Here is a 14,790-nt window from a genome sequence, read left to right as displayed (position 1 = left end):
GCTGGAAACGGCAGCTGGATTGCGGACAAGTCCGGTATGGTGGGAATCTGGACTTGTGGGCGATACCCCATCCAGAAGATAATATCTTCTCCCGACGATGAGGGTTTCGTCATAGCAAAGGTAAACGGTGTTTACTTTTGTAGCTTTTGTCCTCCTAGATGGAGCAGTACACTAGGGTAGTTGATATTCTTGCGGCGAAACTAACTGGCCTTAAACCAGTAGTTGTAGCAGGTGACTTCAATGCGTGGGCAGTGGACTGGGGTTCCCGGTTTACTAACGCTAGAGGTTATATCCTGCTAGAGTCACTAGCGGTATTGAACGTAGTTCTGCTGAACGAAGGTCAAGTGCCAACGTTTAGAGGACCGAGCGGTGATTCATGTATCGACGTCACCTTCTGCAGTGCAGGATGGACTGAAGAACCAGGATGGATGGTCCACGAGGGTCATACTTCTAGCGACCATCAGGAAGCACGTTTTATGGTCGAGTATACCCGGAGAACTACGACGAGAGGAGGTGGTGCAACGGATCCAGGATGGCTCACTTCACAGTTCAATCAAGAGCTCTTGGTGGAGGCGCTGCGCTGGGAGAGTAGGACTACAGGACTGAGCGGTAACGAGCTGACGGAGGTACTTACACGTGCCTGCAACGTGGCGATGCCAAGGAAGACCCAGCCCCCAGGAAATCGACAACCAGTGTACTGGTGGTCTGACACGATTGCAGATCTTCGTAGAACCTGTCTTAAAGCTAAAAGAAGGTTGCGACGTGCTAGAACAGACGCTGAGCGACTCGATAGACGAGGGGTATTCCAGACAGCGAGCAGAGCCCTGAACTACGAGATTAAGTGTGGCAAGCGAGCCTGCTTCGAACAGCTGTGCAGGATGGCGAATGACACCCCGTGGGGAGATGCATACAGGATAGTGATGTCTAGGGCCAATAGCACACCTCCTGAAAGATCCCCAGAGATGTTAGCTGGTATAGTAGAGGGATTGTTTCCGACACATGAACCATCGGACTGGCCCGCTACACCGTACGAGTCAGTTGACGTGGTACCGCTAGTGACTAACGAAGAGCTTCTCGTAGCCGCAAGAAAACTTAAGCTCAATAAGGCGCCAGGCCCGGATGGTATTCCAAACCTGGCCCTTAAACACGCCATTCTTGCCAATCCAGATATGTTCAGGAGCTGCCTCCAGAGATGCATGGACGAAGGAAACTTCCCAGATCGATGGAAACGGCAGAAATTGGTGCTATTACCGAAGCCTGGCAAACAGCCGGGGGATCCTTCGGCATACAGACCAATTTGCCTACTCGACACAGCTGGAAAGCTGCTAGAGAGGGTCATTCTGGATAGATTGTCGGCTTCTACAGAGTGTGCTGGATGCGGTGGAACACAGCATCTCAACAGATTATGTCAAAACTGCAGCGGTGGTGGCGTCTTGAACAAAACCAACGAATGCAGTAAGGGCACCTGTGATGCAGTGAACACTTTGCTCACCCCGACAACCAACATGTCGCGGGTGGGCTGCGGGGACCTCAGTATGTAGATATAGAGGTCATTGCGGTTCACGCGCGGTGGTTGTTGTCGGGGTGCTCGTCTCCAACGTGAGATTATGATACGGACCGCTAGGATACTATCATAGCTTGCGATCGACGGGTGGTGAGGTAGCCACCCTTGAAGTCGATGTTGTGTGTATTAACGTCAAGTGCGTTAGCATAGGCGTGAGCGTTCTCAATAGTCCCCCCTGATGTATTGCTTAATTGCGGGCCGGGGGTACGGACTGGCGAAAGGGTTTTGGTTTTAGTGGGTCGGGTAAGAGTTACATGACATACCCATCCCCACACTACCTGAGTACCTCCTCAGGTGTCTGGTTGCAGATTTCCGTTTACCCTAGCTCAAGAAAAAAAAAAAAGACAAGGCAAGTGAATTGAGCAAGTCGCTTGATCCGAACGCGAATTGAACGTATAAACACCTTAATTCAATTCACTATTTCACTAATTCACTGCATTATGCTACGTTTTGACAGGGCAAGTGAATTGAACAACTCAGTTGAATTCAATTGACTTGCCAAAAGTTGAACATGTTCAACTTTCTTTTCGTTCAAATGAATTGAATTAAGGTGTTTACACGTTCAGTTCGCGTTCGATTCAAGCGACTTGCTCAATTCACTTGCCTTGTCTAAACGTAGCATTAAGGGGGAAGCAATCTATTTACCTAACATCAAAATTGTTACGCATCGATTCCATTTTAAAGGATTTAACATTTCAAATTTCTTTCCGTGCAAATATCGAGCTTATGAAGCTTTTCACTGCAAGCTTTTGAAGCAGAGTTACGCCTTTCGCTTTCTATTTTGCTCATTTCTCAACACCCTCTGCCCTACTCATGTTCCTCCCACATTCTAACTCAATTTGTTTATATTATGAACCGAAATAACCTGATGCACTATTTACCTACTTTTATTGGGACACAAAATGTGATTTATATAGTATTTACAATCAGACTATCCACCGCATTACGATATCCTGCTTCAGGATGAACAGTTGTCGCCTGTGTGTGAATGAATTCCTGGTGCTGCGAAAGGACTACAATATTCACAATCTGAAGGACAAGCTTGGAACGGTGTTCTCGTTTGAGGTGAGTTTCCTGTTATGGTGCTATGAACGAGGAGAATACATAGCGCGTTTCTCTTTTCAGATAACCCCACACGGGCGTCTCTCCTCAGTGGTGTGCCCTGATTGTGTCAGAATCATTGGCAAGTTCTTCGATTATGCTAGCAAGGTCAAAGAAAATCAACAGCAATTGCTGCAACAGATCGAGGACGAAAATATGCCAAGTGATACATCGTCCTCGTTGCTCTCCCAATCGCCCAATCGTCATCCGCTGATTCCAGAAGATGAAATTAAGGTGGAAATGGTAACACCGGAGATTATCTTTGCAGAAGCAATATCACCTGAGCCAGAAGCTGCCGCACAGAATCAGACTGCAAAAAAGAACTCCAAATCGATTGCACCACCGGGAAGGTTTCAAAAAAATTTGATCAGTCGTCACATGAATATGTCTTGCGATATCTGCCAGGAGGACCAATTCACATTTCAAAAGCTAGAGACCCATTTCAAAAAATACCACGGCAAACAGTTTTACATATCGTGTTGTGGACAGAAGCTGTCCAATGAGCAAATGATCGCACTTCACTTAGAAAAACACAAGACCATGACTACGATGAAGGAAACACGAGAAAACAGCAATTCTTGGGAACGGCGAGTGTCGTCTGCCTTCGGTTCAATTTTGACCGACTTTAAAAAAGATTTGGAGGATTACGAGCCACTTCCAAACATGACACTGGCTTTGAATGGAGATACCAAAGAACAACAGAAGCTGTACGATGTTCAAGACTATCTGGTTCAGACCTACTTCAGTCTGGACTGTGAACTTTGCGGCTACAGAATGAACAACCCAGATGAACGTCGAATGCATTTCCGGGATGTACATCCGAAAGAGAAATATTTTGTGTCTTGCTGTGGCCAACGCTTTTCCATTAGGATCAGCATAATGCGACACTTGAACCGGCACTGGAAATTTGTAGCAAATGGGGCAATTAAGGAATCAGCTCAGAAGAATGTGAAAGTAGAGACAGACGATTCCGTTGAATTAGTAGCTCCGCCCAACAGAGCCAATTGGCTGCGTCAAATGCAAATTGTGTACGGTCCGCTGATGAACGAGTTCCGTGATGATCTTATCGAAGGAGGATTTATACCTCCAACAAAACTCCCCGAAATAAAATCTACCGAACAACAGAGGTTGCTCCACCAGATGCAGGATTATCTTATAGCGAAACATAGCCCACTGAACTGTGAACTCTGTGGTGTAGAGATCAGCACCTACGTGGGCCGACGAGAGCACTTTAGCATCGGACATCCGAAGCTCAAAATGTACATCGAATGCTGTGGAAAGAAAATTTCGACAAGACAAAAAGTTATCACTCATTTGTTGCGTCATCGAAAAGGTTTACGCACTATGGAACCGCAAATCCGATTCGCTCCGGAGCATACATACGAGAAGCACGAGCAAGATGATGCTGCTATTGAGGGCTACTACAAGTTGGATTGTGAGCTCTGTGACTACACTGGAAATTCGTACCTTGGACTGAGAGCACATTTCCAAAAATCACACAAGGAGGAAGGCTTTTTCATCACATGCTGTAACCGAAAGATGAAAACTAAGTATCACATCCTTGAGCACATTGCCGCTCATCAAAAACCGGGCTCGCTGAAGTGTGATCACTGCGAGGCAACATTTTCTTCGGAACGCATACGCAAGGCCCATGTAAATCGGAAGCATGTCAGCGATGAGGAGAAGCTATTTCGCTGCGAACACTGCGTAGAGTCGTTCTCCACTAAGAATCTTTTGGTATTGCACTCGTACAAACACGAGCTGATGACGTGCGACATTTGTGGGGTGGAGATGAAGCGTTGCTCGCTCCGAGTGCATAAGCTGAACATCCACAAACAGGGCGAGGAAATCGTGTGTCACGTGTGCGCCAAAGTCTTCCACTCCAAGCATATGTTCAATGCTCACTACAGAAAAGCACATCTGGGCATCCGGAAGAAATATAAGAAGAAATCTCGAGCGAAGAAAAAGCTTCCTTTGCAGGAAGAAGGGGAGAATCCATGCAAAACAACGACTATGCAGCTGAGGATCGAACCACTATTCCTGAACGATTGAGGCTTTGACTTTGGCTTATGATCGACTACTCTTGGAGCACTTTTTGTTTGATTGCAATTAACCAGTTGTGGGGCACAGTTTCACTGAAATTTGTAATGTGGTTTTGTAGTAGCCAATAAAGTTGAGGAAAGTCTTTCAATAGAAAAGATATAGAAGACGCATCATGTTCGTAGAAAGAAGTCATATCTCCATGTTGGTTCTATACTATTCCCCAGAAAACCGTTCCCCAGAAAACCATACCCCAGAATGTACCATTCCCCAGAAAACCAATCCCCAGAATGTACCATTCCCCAGAAAAACATTCCCCAGAATGTACCGTTCCCCAGAAAACAGGATGTATAGATGAACATGATTTCTTTTTCTTGTTCTCTTATTAAACCTCATTGCAAGACTATACAATTATACACAAATGAAGCATACAATTGTACATAAAATCATTTGTCTTGATGAGTTGGATGTGCAAGGGCCATTATGGTAATTGTTAGAAGCTATAGTTTCAAATACTTGATTGAGGGAACAAATAGGGACCCACGTCACGTATTTGCCCGGAATAAGGCAAACTAATCGATGATTCCTTCTTTTAAAAAGCGCATTTTCCCGGAATAAGACAAATGAGTCAAGTGTGCTACGCACGCGTCATTTCCTTTCACGGCATTTCCACGGAATAAGGCAAAAAACATTTTTTTCCTGTTTTGAAGCACGCGAAAAATGAAAAATGAGTAAATGATTCCTTTTTGAAAAGCACGAATTTTCCCGAAATAAGGTTAACGAATAGGTGATGCCTTCTTTCAAAATACGCATTTTCTCGGAAAAAAAGCAAATGAGTGGCACATTCTTTTGACTCACGTATTTTTATGAAATACACCTTCTTTCAAATCACACGTTTGTCCGGAGTATTGCAAATAAGTGAATGATGCCTTCTTTTGAAGCATAAGTTTATCCACACTAATAAAAATCCACATTTTTATTGGCAAAAATTCAAATAAATTTTCAAATACTGTCGTTATATGCATAACTGTCCCATGTACATAGGGATCCTAGCAAACATGGGACAAATATGCGTATGATGGCAGTATAGGAGAGTCCATATAAAGTTACTTTAAGCTAAAAATGCATTCTGAAGAAAACTTGAGCCAAGAGTGTGTCTCGGTATTTTTTATAATTTTGAACTCTGAACACTGTTCAGTATACACTAGATTCACACGCAAAACAAAACGATCATGGTAACTAAGGTTTCCTAGATTTAGAAAAATACAAAAATGTATAGCATGTCGTCGCTTCAATTTGTTTCCCTAAGATACGAGTTGCTTATAGTTTGGTTGCCTGGCATTCGAAAACGGCGTGAATATAATAAGGCCCATTTTTCCAATGATTGATTTGGGCTTTTAGAAACAAAGTTTTTTTTTCATTGTAGCAATCTTTTCAAAGGTATGAAAAAAAATTCTGGGACATGGTGCATTCTGGGGAATGGTTTTCGAGGGAATGGTTCATTCTGGGAAATGGTTTTCTGGGGAATGGTACATTCTGGGGAGTGGTTTTCTGGGGAACGGTTTTCTGGGGAATGGTTTTCTGGGGAATGTTATAGAATCCTCCATGTTCCCTCTCCTCGAATAAGTAATCATTGTGATCTTTGGCACTGAAATGGCAACCAAAGACATATGAATATGTCGGGGTGGTATGACATGTGTAAAATCAGTATTCAATAAATTCAAGTTCAGAAAAATATATTAAGCTCGTTTAGTGGAATGTATTAAACCGTCTAAGACGAATTAAGTACTGTCCATTTAATTCCACCAGTTAATTTTCGTTATCTTTGCAGATACGTATTTCGACCACAACTGTGTGGTCGTCTTCAGTGTCTTGTACTTGACTCGACTTGAAGAAAACAATCGCAACTTACACTATTTATACTACGCTAGGTACCTAATCTAATCTTATTTGCCTACTTTATTTACCTATACAGTAAATTACTTTATTGTTTAGGTAGAAACTTGAAGAGCCAAGAGCTGCCATTTCCCTGATCCTTATTCAACAGCGCTGTTTGTACCTGTCGGTGGATTTCCAAACTCTCAGCTACATCGAGTTTCCATGGGGAAGAGACATTTCTTAAGATTTTAATATTTGATGCCGTAATTGGGTGATTTTCCTTATACACATGCTCTGCTACCTTAGATCTAAATTCGTAATGTAATCCCTTATCGTTTTCTCTTTTCGCCTTACTCACTTCCGCCATCTTTGTAGGCCCTCCATCTTTGATTTTGATTTTAAATGTTTGTTCACAAAAATTGAAAATTTATCTATATCCTGATAGCCTTATAGAGGCGTTAATTAAATATGAAATTTGATAACTAGCCCCCTAATTGGATGGTTAAAAGACTATTATTCTTCCATTTACTTCCACTATTACCTTTTTTATGTATCAACAAGCAGATACGCATTTCGTTTCCTACTTGGAAACTTCTTCAGTGTTTGTTATCGACTGAAGAAAAACATTGCTCATTAACTTTAAATATGGTGTGTAGGTAGAACTGTAGGTAAAAAATTAGGGTATGTCGCTTGAACCGATTCGTCGTCGTCCCGTGGGTAGTAATCTAAACAGCCAGGTATATCCGTTTCCTTGATCTTTGTTAAGTAAGTTTATTTGTGTTTGTTTGTAAATTTCTAAGCTTTCCGCTACGTCAAGTTTCCAAGGATTTTGTATTTGTCTGAGAAGTGATATGTTGTCTTTGGTTAATTGATGATCTTCGTTAAATATATGTTCGGCTACTTTAGATTTGAAATGATAATGTATACCTTTTTCAGTGTCTTTGTTTGCTTTAGTTACTTCTGCCAAATGCTCTTTTAACCTCGTGTCTAGTGTTCGTTTTGTCTGTCCTATGTAGATTTTGTCACAGTGTGGGCATGATATTTTATAAACTCCAGATTTTCCTAATGCGTCAACGGGTCTTTTGTGCTTCCAAGTAGTGTCTTCAGTTGGTTGTTCCTGCTACTGAAAACTAATTCGATACCAATTTTTCTAAATTTAGAGCGTAATGGTCTGGTTATATTATGGTCAAAATTAACGGATACTCGTCGCAATTCGTTTGTTATTGGTGATAATGTAGTCAATGATTTTCTATACTGGGTTTTTCTATGTTTGTCTATGTTTTTCTATGTAACCCCTAATTGGAGCCTGATCCGAATGTAAGCAACGGACCCTAAACTTTTCTTTACACTCACCAAAGCGTTCATGTAAAGTTTTTATCCCGGCCAGACGGTGGACCTCGGATGTTCTTGTCCTGGGAGGCGTGTTGAGGATCATCGTCAGATATTTGTTTTGGACCCGTTGAAGTTTAAGGTGGTGGGTTTATGCGCAGCTCTCCCAGACCGGCATGCCGTATTCGATCACAGGGAGGATGATTTGCTTGTAGACAGCAAGCTTATTTTTCATGGACAATGACGACCGACGGTTGATCAAAGGGTACAGTAGTTTTAAATACGTTACACTTTGTCACCGTCTTGTCATCTGTTGACGGAAAATGTGCTTGTTGTCGAGGGTCAAGCCAAGGTAGTCGGCCTCATTGGCCCATTCCACAGTCGTGCCATTGAGCATGATTTTAAAGTCCTCTCCTCAGGTAGAATATGTTTAGGGGATTTGGAGTGGGGAAAATAATGACATGGGTCTTCGCCGCGTTGATACAGATCTTCCAGCTGGTGAGGTACTCTGTCAGGCCTCGTTGGAGTTTTGCCAGTAGCGCTCTGATCACTCTACCGTTGTAGACGATGGAGGTGTCATCTGCGAACAGAGACAGAATGCCGCCTTCTGGAGGTTCTGGCATGTCGGAGGTGAACAGATTGAAAAGCAGGGGCCCGATGATACTGCCCTGGGGGAAGCCTGCGACGATGTTGTGCGCATTGGAACTCGCTCCGCTGATTGAGACTCGGAAGGTCCTCGCCGACAGGTAATTGTTGATGATTTTCACCAGGTAGCTGGGAAGATTGTAGCGTTGTAGTTTGTACAAAAGGCCATCATGCCATACATTGTCAAACGCTTTACTCGACATCGAGTAAAGCCATGGCGAAAGATTTTGAGACAAGCTTGATCCATCTGAGGACGTTGGTAACTCGAGTCAGTTGGTGAACGGTTGATCGACCGCGTCGGAAACCAAACTGTCCCTCGAGCAAGATGTTGAGATTTTCGGCAGACTCAAGTAGCCGGTGATGTAAAGCTTTTTCGAATAGCTCGGATAATCCTGAGAGAAGGCTGATGGGACGATAACTTTTGAGGCAGGAAGGATCCTCCCCAGACTTCCGGATGGGGATGACTTTCGCTGGCTTCCAGGACGATGGGAAGTAGCCGGAGACACTGATTAAAGATCAGCGAGAGGTGCTCAAAGAACGGAGCACTCATGGGTTTGAGTTCAAGATTCAGGATGCTGTCGAAGCCTGGGGCCTTCATATTCTTCGATGATTTGATGTCCGTCAATTGTGTTTTTGTTATGTTCATGTTATGAAACTGGAAACATAAAATGAATTTATACAAATTAAAACAACAATTGAATTAGATTATAAATATTACCTACCTTCTTACTTACCTTGAAACTTGTAATTAAACACACACATACAGACACTAAACTCTACTCGAATAATCCCAAAACCCACAAGGAATAGACAACATGAAAACAAAACCCATATCAGTTCAATAGAAGCTATCATCCACTAAAGTGCGCGTTTCTCTAATCGAGTTTCTACCACAATCCGAAAATCAGATTTTGTGGTCTACCAGCAAGTCGGTCCGTCGTATTCACGATCGTTTCTCGGTACCGCGACAGTGTCCGTGCGAGTGGATCCAGTGTCCGCAAATTCGTCGTCGAAAATCTCCCGTAACAAGGGGTAATTAGATGATGACATATATTGAATCTATCATACAGACTGAGCCTAAGTCCAAAATATCATGAATTTTGGTGCACGGGAACTATTTTAAATCAATTTCAAAAAACCTAATGATTTCGCGTATTGAACATCCCTAACTTGATTTTACTATGGGCCGAGCTGTCAACCTGTGAGCTAACTGCCAAGCAGTCAATTTTTTAAAAACTTTTAAGATGTATTTTTAACATTAAATAAAAATTGACCGAGGACCCCATCTCCGCCACCACCGGATAGTGATCCGAGCTGAGCTCCCTGTAGACGACCGGCTTAGAAATGCATGAAACTTGGAGATCTAGTGTTGTCTCGACGTTTCATGTATTTTTAAGACATCCGGCATCAAAATTGATTTCGAAAAAAAAAATTAAGTCCCAAAAAGTCAATTTTCTTCAAAAACATTTTTTTTTCGGTATAACACCAGATCTCGACGTTTCATGCATTTCCAAGACATTTGGCATAAAAAAATGGGTTTTGAATAAAAAAAATTAAGTCCCAAAAAGTCTATTGGCATAAAAAAATCGTTTTCGAATTTTTCCTGTTTCCCTCGGGAAATTTTCGTGTTTCAAAATAGTCAAACTTTGACCGCTTCGGTCAAACACTTTGCGATCAAGCTGTAATTTTGCATAGGAACTTTTTTTAGGAGATGAAACTTTTGAGCACTACCCGTTTTTTAAATTCGAAAAGTCGATTTTCATTGGCACCCTAATATATACACTCCCGACCAAAAGTTTGGGTTCACCCTCGAAAAATATAGACAAAAGTTTTGTGCCGTCTTCCGGTACATAGATCATAGATCTTGAATCGTATACGATACGTATACGATACCTATAAATTCTGCCAATTTATTATCTTAACCCTTTTTGGCCCACGGGGTCATATATGACCCCAAAAGAAAAATGGACACGCAGAAAAATATAGCTTAATAGAAATTAAAATTACAATAAAGTAGAATCAACGAACTGTTTGTGCATAAAACTAATAAAAATATTTCTTTACATTTATTTACTGGACTCGATACAAATCTGACAGCAACCAGTCTTGACCACAGTGTTGGTAAAATCATTCAAAAATCTCAATGATCGAGCCCTCCAGCGCGAATAAAATCGTACACGGTAAAAAATCAACACGCTCAATTCAACTGTTCCATCTATTGAATGATCAACTTTACAATCACTTTTATTGAAAATGATATTCCTTTGATTTTGAAGTGGTGTCACATCTTTCACAAGTGTGTTGAATGCAGACAATTCCATAACATCAACATGATTGATCAAAGTGATACTCACTGGATGTTGAAATGATTAGCACTTCGATCAGCACCAATGATGTCTCCACTAGAATTGAAAGTGCTATGCTATTGAATTCACAGGTTCAAGGCTATTGATTTAAGAGTGGAGCGATATTGATGTTGTTCTAAGAATAGATGACAGTTCTTTCATCTGTTCTGCTTATTTCAAGAGGTATTTCGAAGTGAGAGATGGAGTCATGGTAAGACGAAGGACTTTCAATCAATAGGTATGTTATTCAAATCTGAGTTGAGGCAATTCTATTTTTTTTTATTTTGTTGCTTTATATTCAAAATATTGTGCACGTCAAATGGAAGTGGTGGTCTTTGAATGCGATGAGCTCAGCTGTTGATATTGATTTGATTTTAAAGTAGTGCATATTCAAATGCAGAACAGTTTACATGAACGTGAATATTTTTTACCGTGTATGCGACTTGGAAGGAATGCATCACGCCTGCAGGCCTGGTAGCGGGTCACTTTTTAGTGACTTGGTCACTTTTTTCGGGCTAGTCACTAAAAAGTCTCTTTTTTCGACCTCAAGTCACTAAAGTCACTTTTTCTCGCAAAAAGTCACTATTTTCAACTATTTTGAAACTATTGACTAAGATTTTTTTATAAAGCTTTATGTATCCATCGGAAGATGCTTTGTTCATGGCGGTAATGAAATTACGGATCTTTTAAAAAAATGATCACTTTGAAACATCGCCAGCCATTTAACTCGCTGCTCTTATTGGCATTTCACCAGTAGCTAATTGAAGGTGTTTTACGTCACAATTTATAAATTGGTATACAGTCATGCAAGCAAAAGACCTGTCGATTTCGAGTTTTCATTTAAACTTAAGCTTTATGCAGTAGGGGAAGGTGAGGAAACTTTTTATAATAGCCCTAATAACATTTTGGTTTTCTAATGCTCTTGTATCGTAAATTGTGATCTTCAAGAGCGTTATAAAACCTAAAATATTATTTGGGAGATCATCTAGATAAATTATCGTTATGTGGCGAGTTATTTTTTTAATTGACAATCTTATTTACTCTATTATTTACTGTGTTTTGTTCCTCCTGAAAATGTTTTTTTAGTGGCCACGCAAAATTAGAACAACTTGTCCCAATAATGACCATATGCTATCATTTTTTCACAGCACAAATCCATATATATGCTAAATGATCTTCACTGATACAAATGCCATCATTCCACCCAGGCTTGTAAAATGTCATCTGCATGTCATTTGACTAATTTGTTCATAACTTTCTTTAGAAGCCAAATTTATTGCATAATTTTAGATGTACTCATAACGCTTGAGTAGGGCTATATTTTTGTCCAAGGGTACATTGCTCTAAATATTACATATGAGGCTGGATAGTGAAAACTCTCCAAAATGTCACGTGTCATTTGACATAATGTCATTTGAATGACATTTTGCCCCCCACGGCCCAGATTACATATTTACAGCAATGTCTTGTTAGACAAAGTTGTAGGCACATTTAAAAGCTATAAGTTCGTCATACATCATGAATTGATAGCTACCTTCTGGAAAAAGTTCTGGGAAAAGTATACAAACGAATGCAAATGACATTTTACAACACTGATTCCACCACAATTTCAGGATATTTGGATATTGAGTTGTTGCCTCAATTTGAGGAGACTTTATCCCCCATTAGGCATCCATATAAAAATTTGTCTAAAAAATTCAAGAAAATATAATTTGTTCTCAAGCGGCTATTTTTTTTTTGTAGATTTTGACAGATATGTAACGAAGGGTTGCTCTTAACAAATATTTATTGAGTAGATATCATAGAAAGGTGATCAAGTCTCCCCAATTTTGAAGATTGCATGTGCTGTCGAATTCCATAGCAAAAATCGTTCATGAATACATACAACAAGTCGGAAAATCTGCATATTTTGGAGTAAAAATATTTAAAAATTCCTAGAGCATGGTACTCATTACAAGCAGGAGGTCGAGCGTTCAATCCCAGGCTCGATGTACATGAATCTTCATCTTGCTTGTATCATTTTCTACCAAAACGATCCTACTGTTGTTCCTGTCTCACTAAAAATTCCAAAAACATCCGTGGAACCTATGACAAATCGTAGAGTACTCTGCATCTTTCTTAAGTAGGTGTTCAGCTAATCCAATGATCGTAATTTACACACGCTTAAAATCAATAACACAGAGATGTGTTTGCATCACACAAAACGGACCTAATGCGGAACATCCCCTAGATGAGCGATAGTTACACAGCCACAAAAATAGCTCGTGTGGTTTTATTGAAGCTTGGATTTCAATATTTTCAACAGTATTTGGTTCCTCACGAAACAAGGAATCTGTACAAACGTTTACATGTTGAAAAGGACCGTTATCACGACCGTACGAGGCATTTTTGTGCCTGTGTAACTGTCGCTCATCTAGGGGATGTTCCACATTAGGTCCGTTTTGTGTGATGCAAACACATCTCTGTGTTATTGATTTTGCTGATTGCTCATTCACGCAAATTTTCGCCGAGAAATAATTTTCAGGAAAGAAAAATAGGTGTTAAGGACACTCATCACGGAATCCAAATTTCGAAGTACTGTCACTGTCATTCTTATGATTTTACGTATGCTGCCACGCAGCCAATCTGAAATTATAAAAATGACAGTTGTGCGTTGCTTCCGTATCGAGTGGTGTGCCCTTGAAAACGCGAGTACTTTCAAATTTGGATTTCGTGAGGAGTGTCCTTAAGATTGATAACCATATTTCGCTCACTTCCAGTGGCGTAAATATTTGATTTGCTTACTGACTACTCATAGTTTTGAGTTGTCCTGCTTTTTACTGATATTAAGTAAAATTTCCGTTGGGTTAAAAGAGAGGGCAATAATTTTACTTAGTCACTGAGTAGATAAAAGTTAGCGAGTACGATTTTCGTTTCGCTTCTGATTTCGTTCTAAGAGAAAAGAGTGGTGAGTGAAACATGTTTTCCGCCACAAAATACGAAAAAATATCTCCTTCGACCCAAAACGCTAGATTTCGTCTCATACAACTTGCAATTGAAATTGGAAGTCACTATTTGGTCACTTTTTCTGCAACTGAAAGTCACTATTTGGTCCTTTTTTTCGTCAGCTTTGGTCACTAAAGTCACTATTTTGAGTGGCTTCGGTCGCTACCAGCGCTGCGCCTGAGTTTTCCAAGCTAAATCACATCGTTTCACTCATTTTCCAAAAAAAATCATTTCGCTCCAAAAATCAATTAGAATCATTTTGAGGGTAATTTATTGTTGACACAGGCAAGAGTATCCATTGTTCCATGCGACTATGGATCAATTAGTCTACCAGGTCAACTAAGCTCGGTACAAATGTGACAGAAACTAGTCGTATGCATACCAGCTGTAACAGCTCTCTTGGATCTTCGCGTATATTTTGCATCTACTCTTGGAACCCCTTAGCCGTGTGGTAAGACGCGCGGCGCCAAAGCAACACCATGCTGAGGGGGGCATAGAAAATATCATCGTGTTAGCCTCATGGTATACGAATGTAAGAAATGGTAACTAGGCTTAGAAACTTCGCAGTTAATAACTGTGGAAGTGTTTCATGAACACGCTGCGAGGCGTCAATGTCCCAGTGGGGGATGTAATGCCAATAAGAAAAAGAAGAAAAACAAACAATCATCTACTCTGTTGTCTTATTCTGGGCAAATGCGTACTTTGAAATAACGAATCATATATTCGTCGCCTTATTCCGGGCAAATGAATACTTTTAAAGAAGGAGTCATCTACTCCTTTGTCTTATTCCGAAAGAATATATACTTCTTAAGATGGAATCATATTCATATGCTTCACGTTTATTGTTATGGACATTAAGTCAAATAGTCGTTGTGCCAAATGGTCCACTGTATTTGCCGCATC

The 14,790-nt window shown here is 40.7% G+C and overlaps 1 protein-coding gene across 1 annotated transcript; it reads left to right on the top strand.

Moving 5' to 3' along the window:
* Positions 1-2,356: 2,356 nt before the first annotated feature.
* LOC134214061 (PR domain zinc finger protein 15-like) lies at positions 2,357-4,806 on the top strand. Its single transcript, XM_062693503.1, has 2 exons — positions 2,357-2,629; positions 2,690-4,806. The coding sequence occupies exons 1-2, from the start codon at positions 2,528-2,530 to the stop codon at positions 4,715-4,717; spliced, it is 2,130 nt and encodes a 709-aa protein (XP_062549487.1). The 5' UTR covers positions 2,357-2,527; the 3' UTR covers positions 4,718-4,806.
* Positions 4,807-14,790: the final 9,984 nt, after the last annotated feature.

This window comes from Armigeres subalbatus, chromosome 2 (genome assembly GCF_024139115.2).
Source record: "Armigeres subalbatus isolate Guangzhou_Male chromosome 2, GZ_Asu_2, whole genome shotgun sequence".
Taxonomy (NCBI): domain Eukaryota; kingdom Metazoa; phylum Arthropoda; class Insecta; order Diptera; family Culicidae; genus Armigeres; species Armigeres subalbatus.
The sequence above is the reverse complement of the archived record's forward strand: the minus strand, read 5'-3'. Positions and strand labels throughout refer to the sequence as shown.

Bases quoted from the DNA above. Each gene is read 5' to 3' on its own strand.
- LOC134214061 (XM_062693503.1), top strand. From the start codon at position 2,528: ATGAACAGTTGTCGCCTGTGTGTGAATGAATTCCTGGTGCTGCGAAAG. The intron at 2,630-2,689 runs GTGAGTTTCCTG...TTCTCTTTTCAG, and splicing joins GAACGGTGTTCTCGTTTGAG to ATAACCCCACACGGGCGTCT.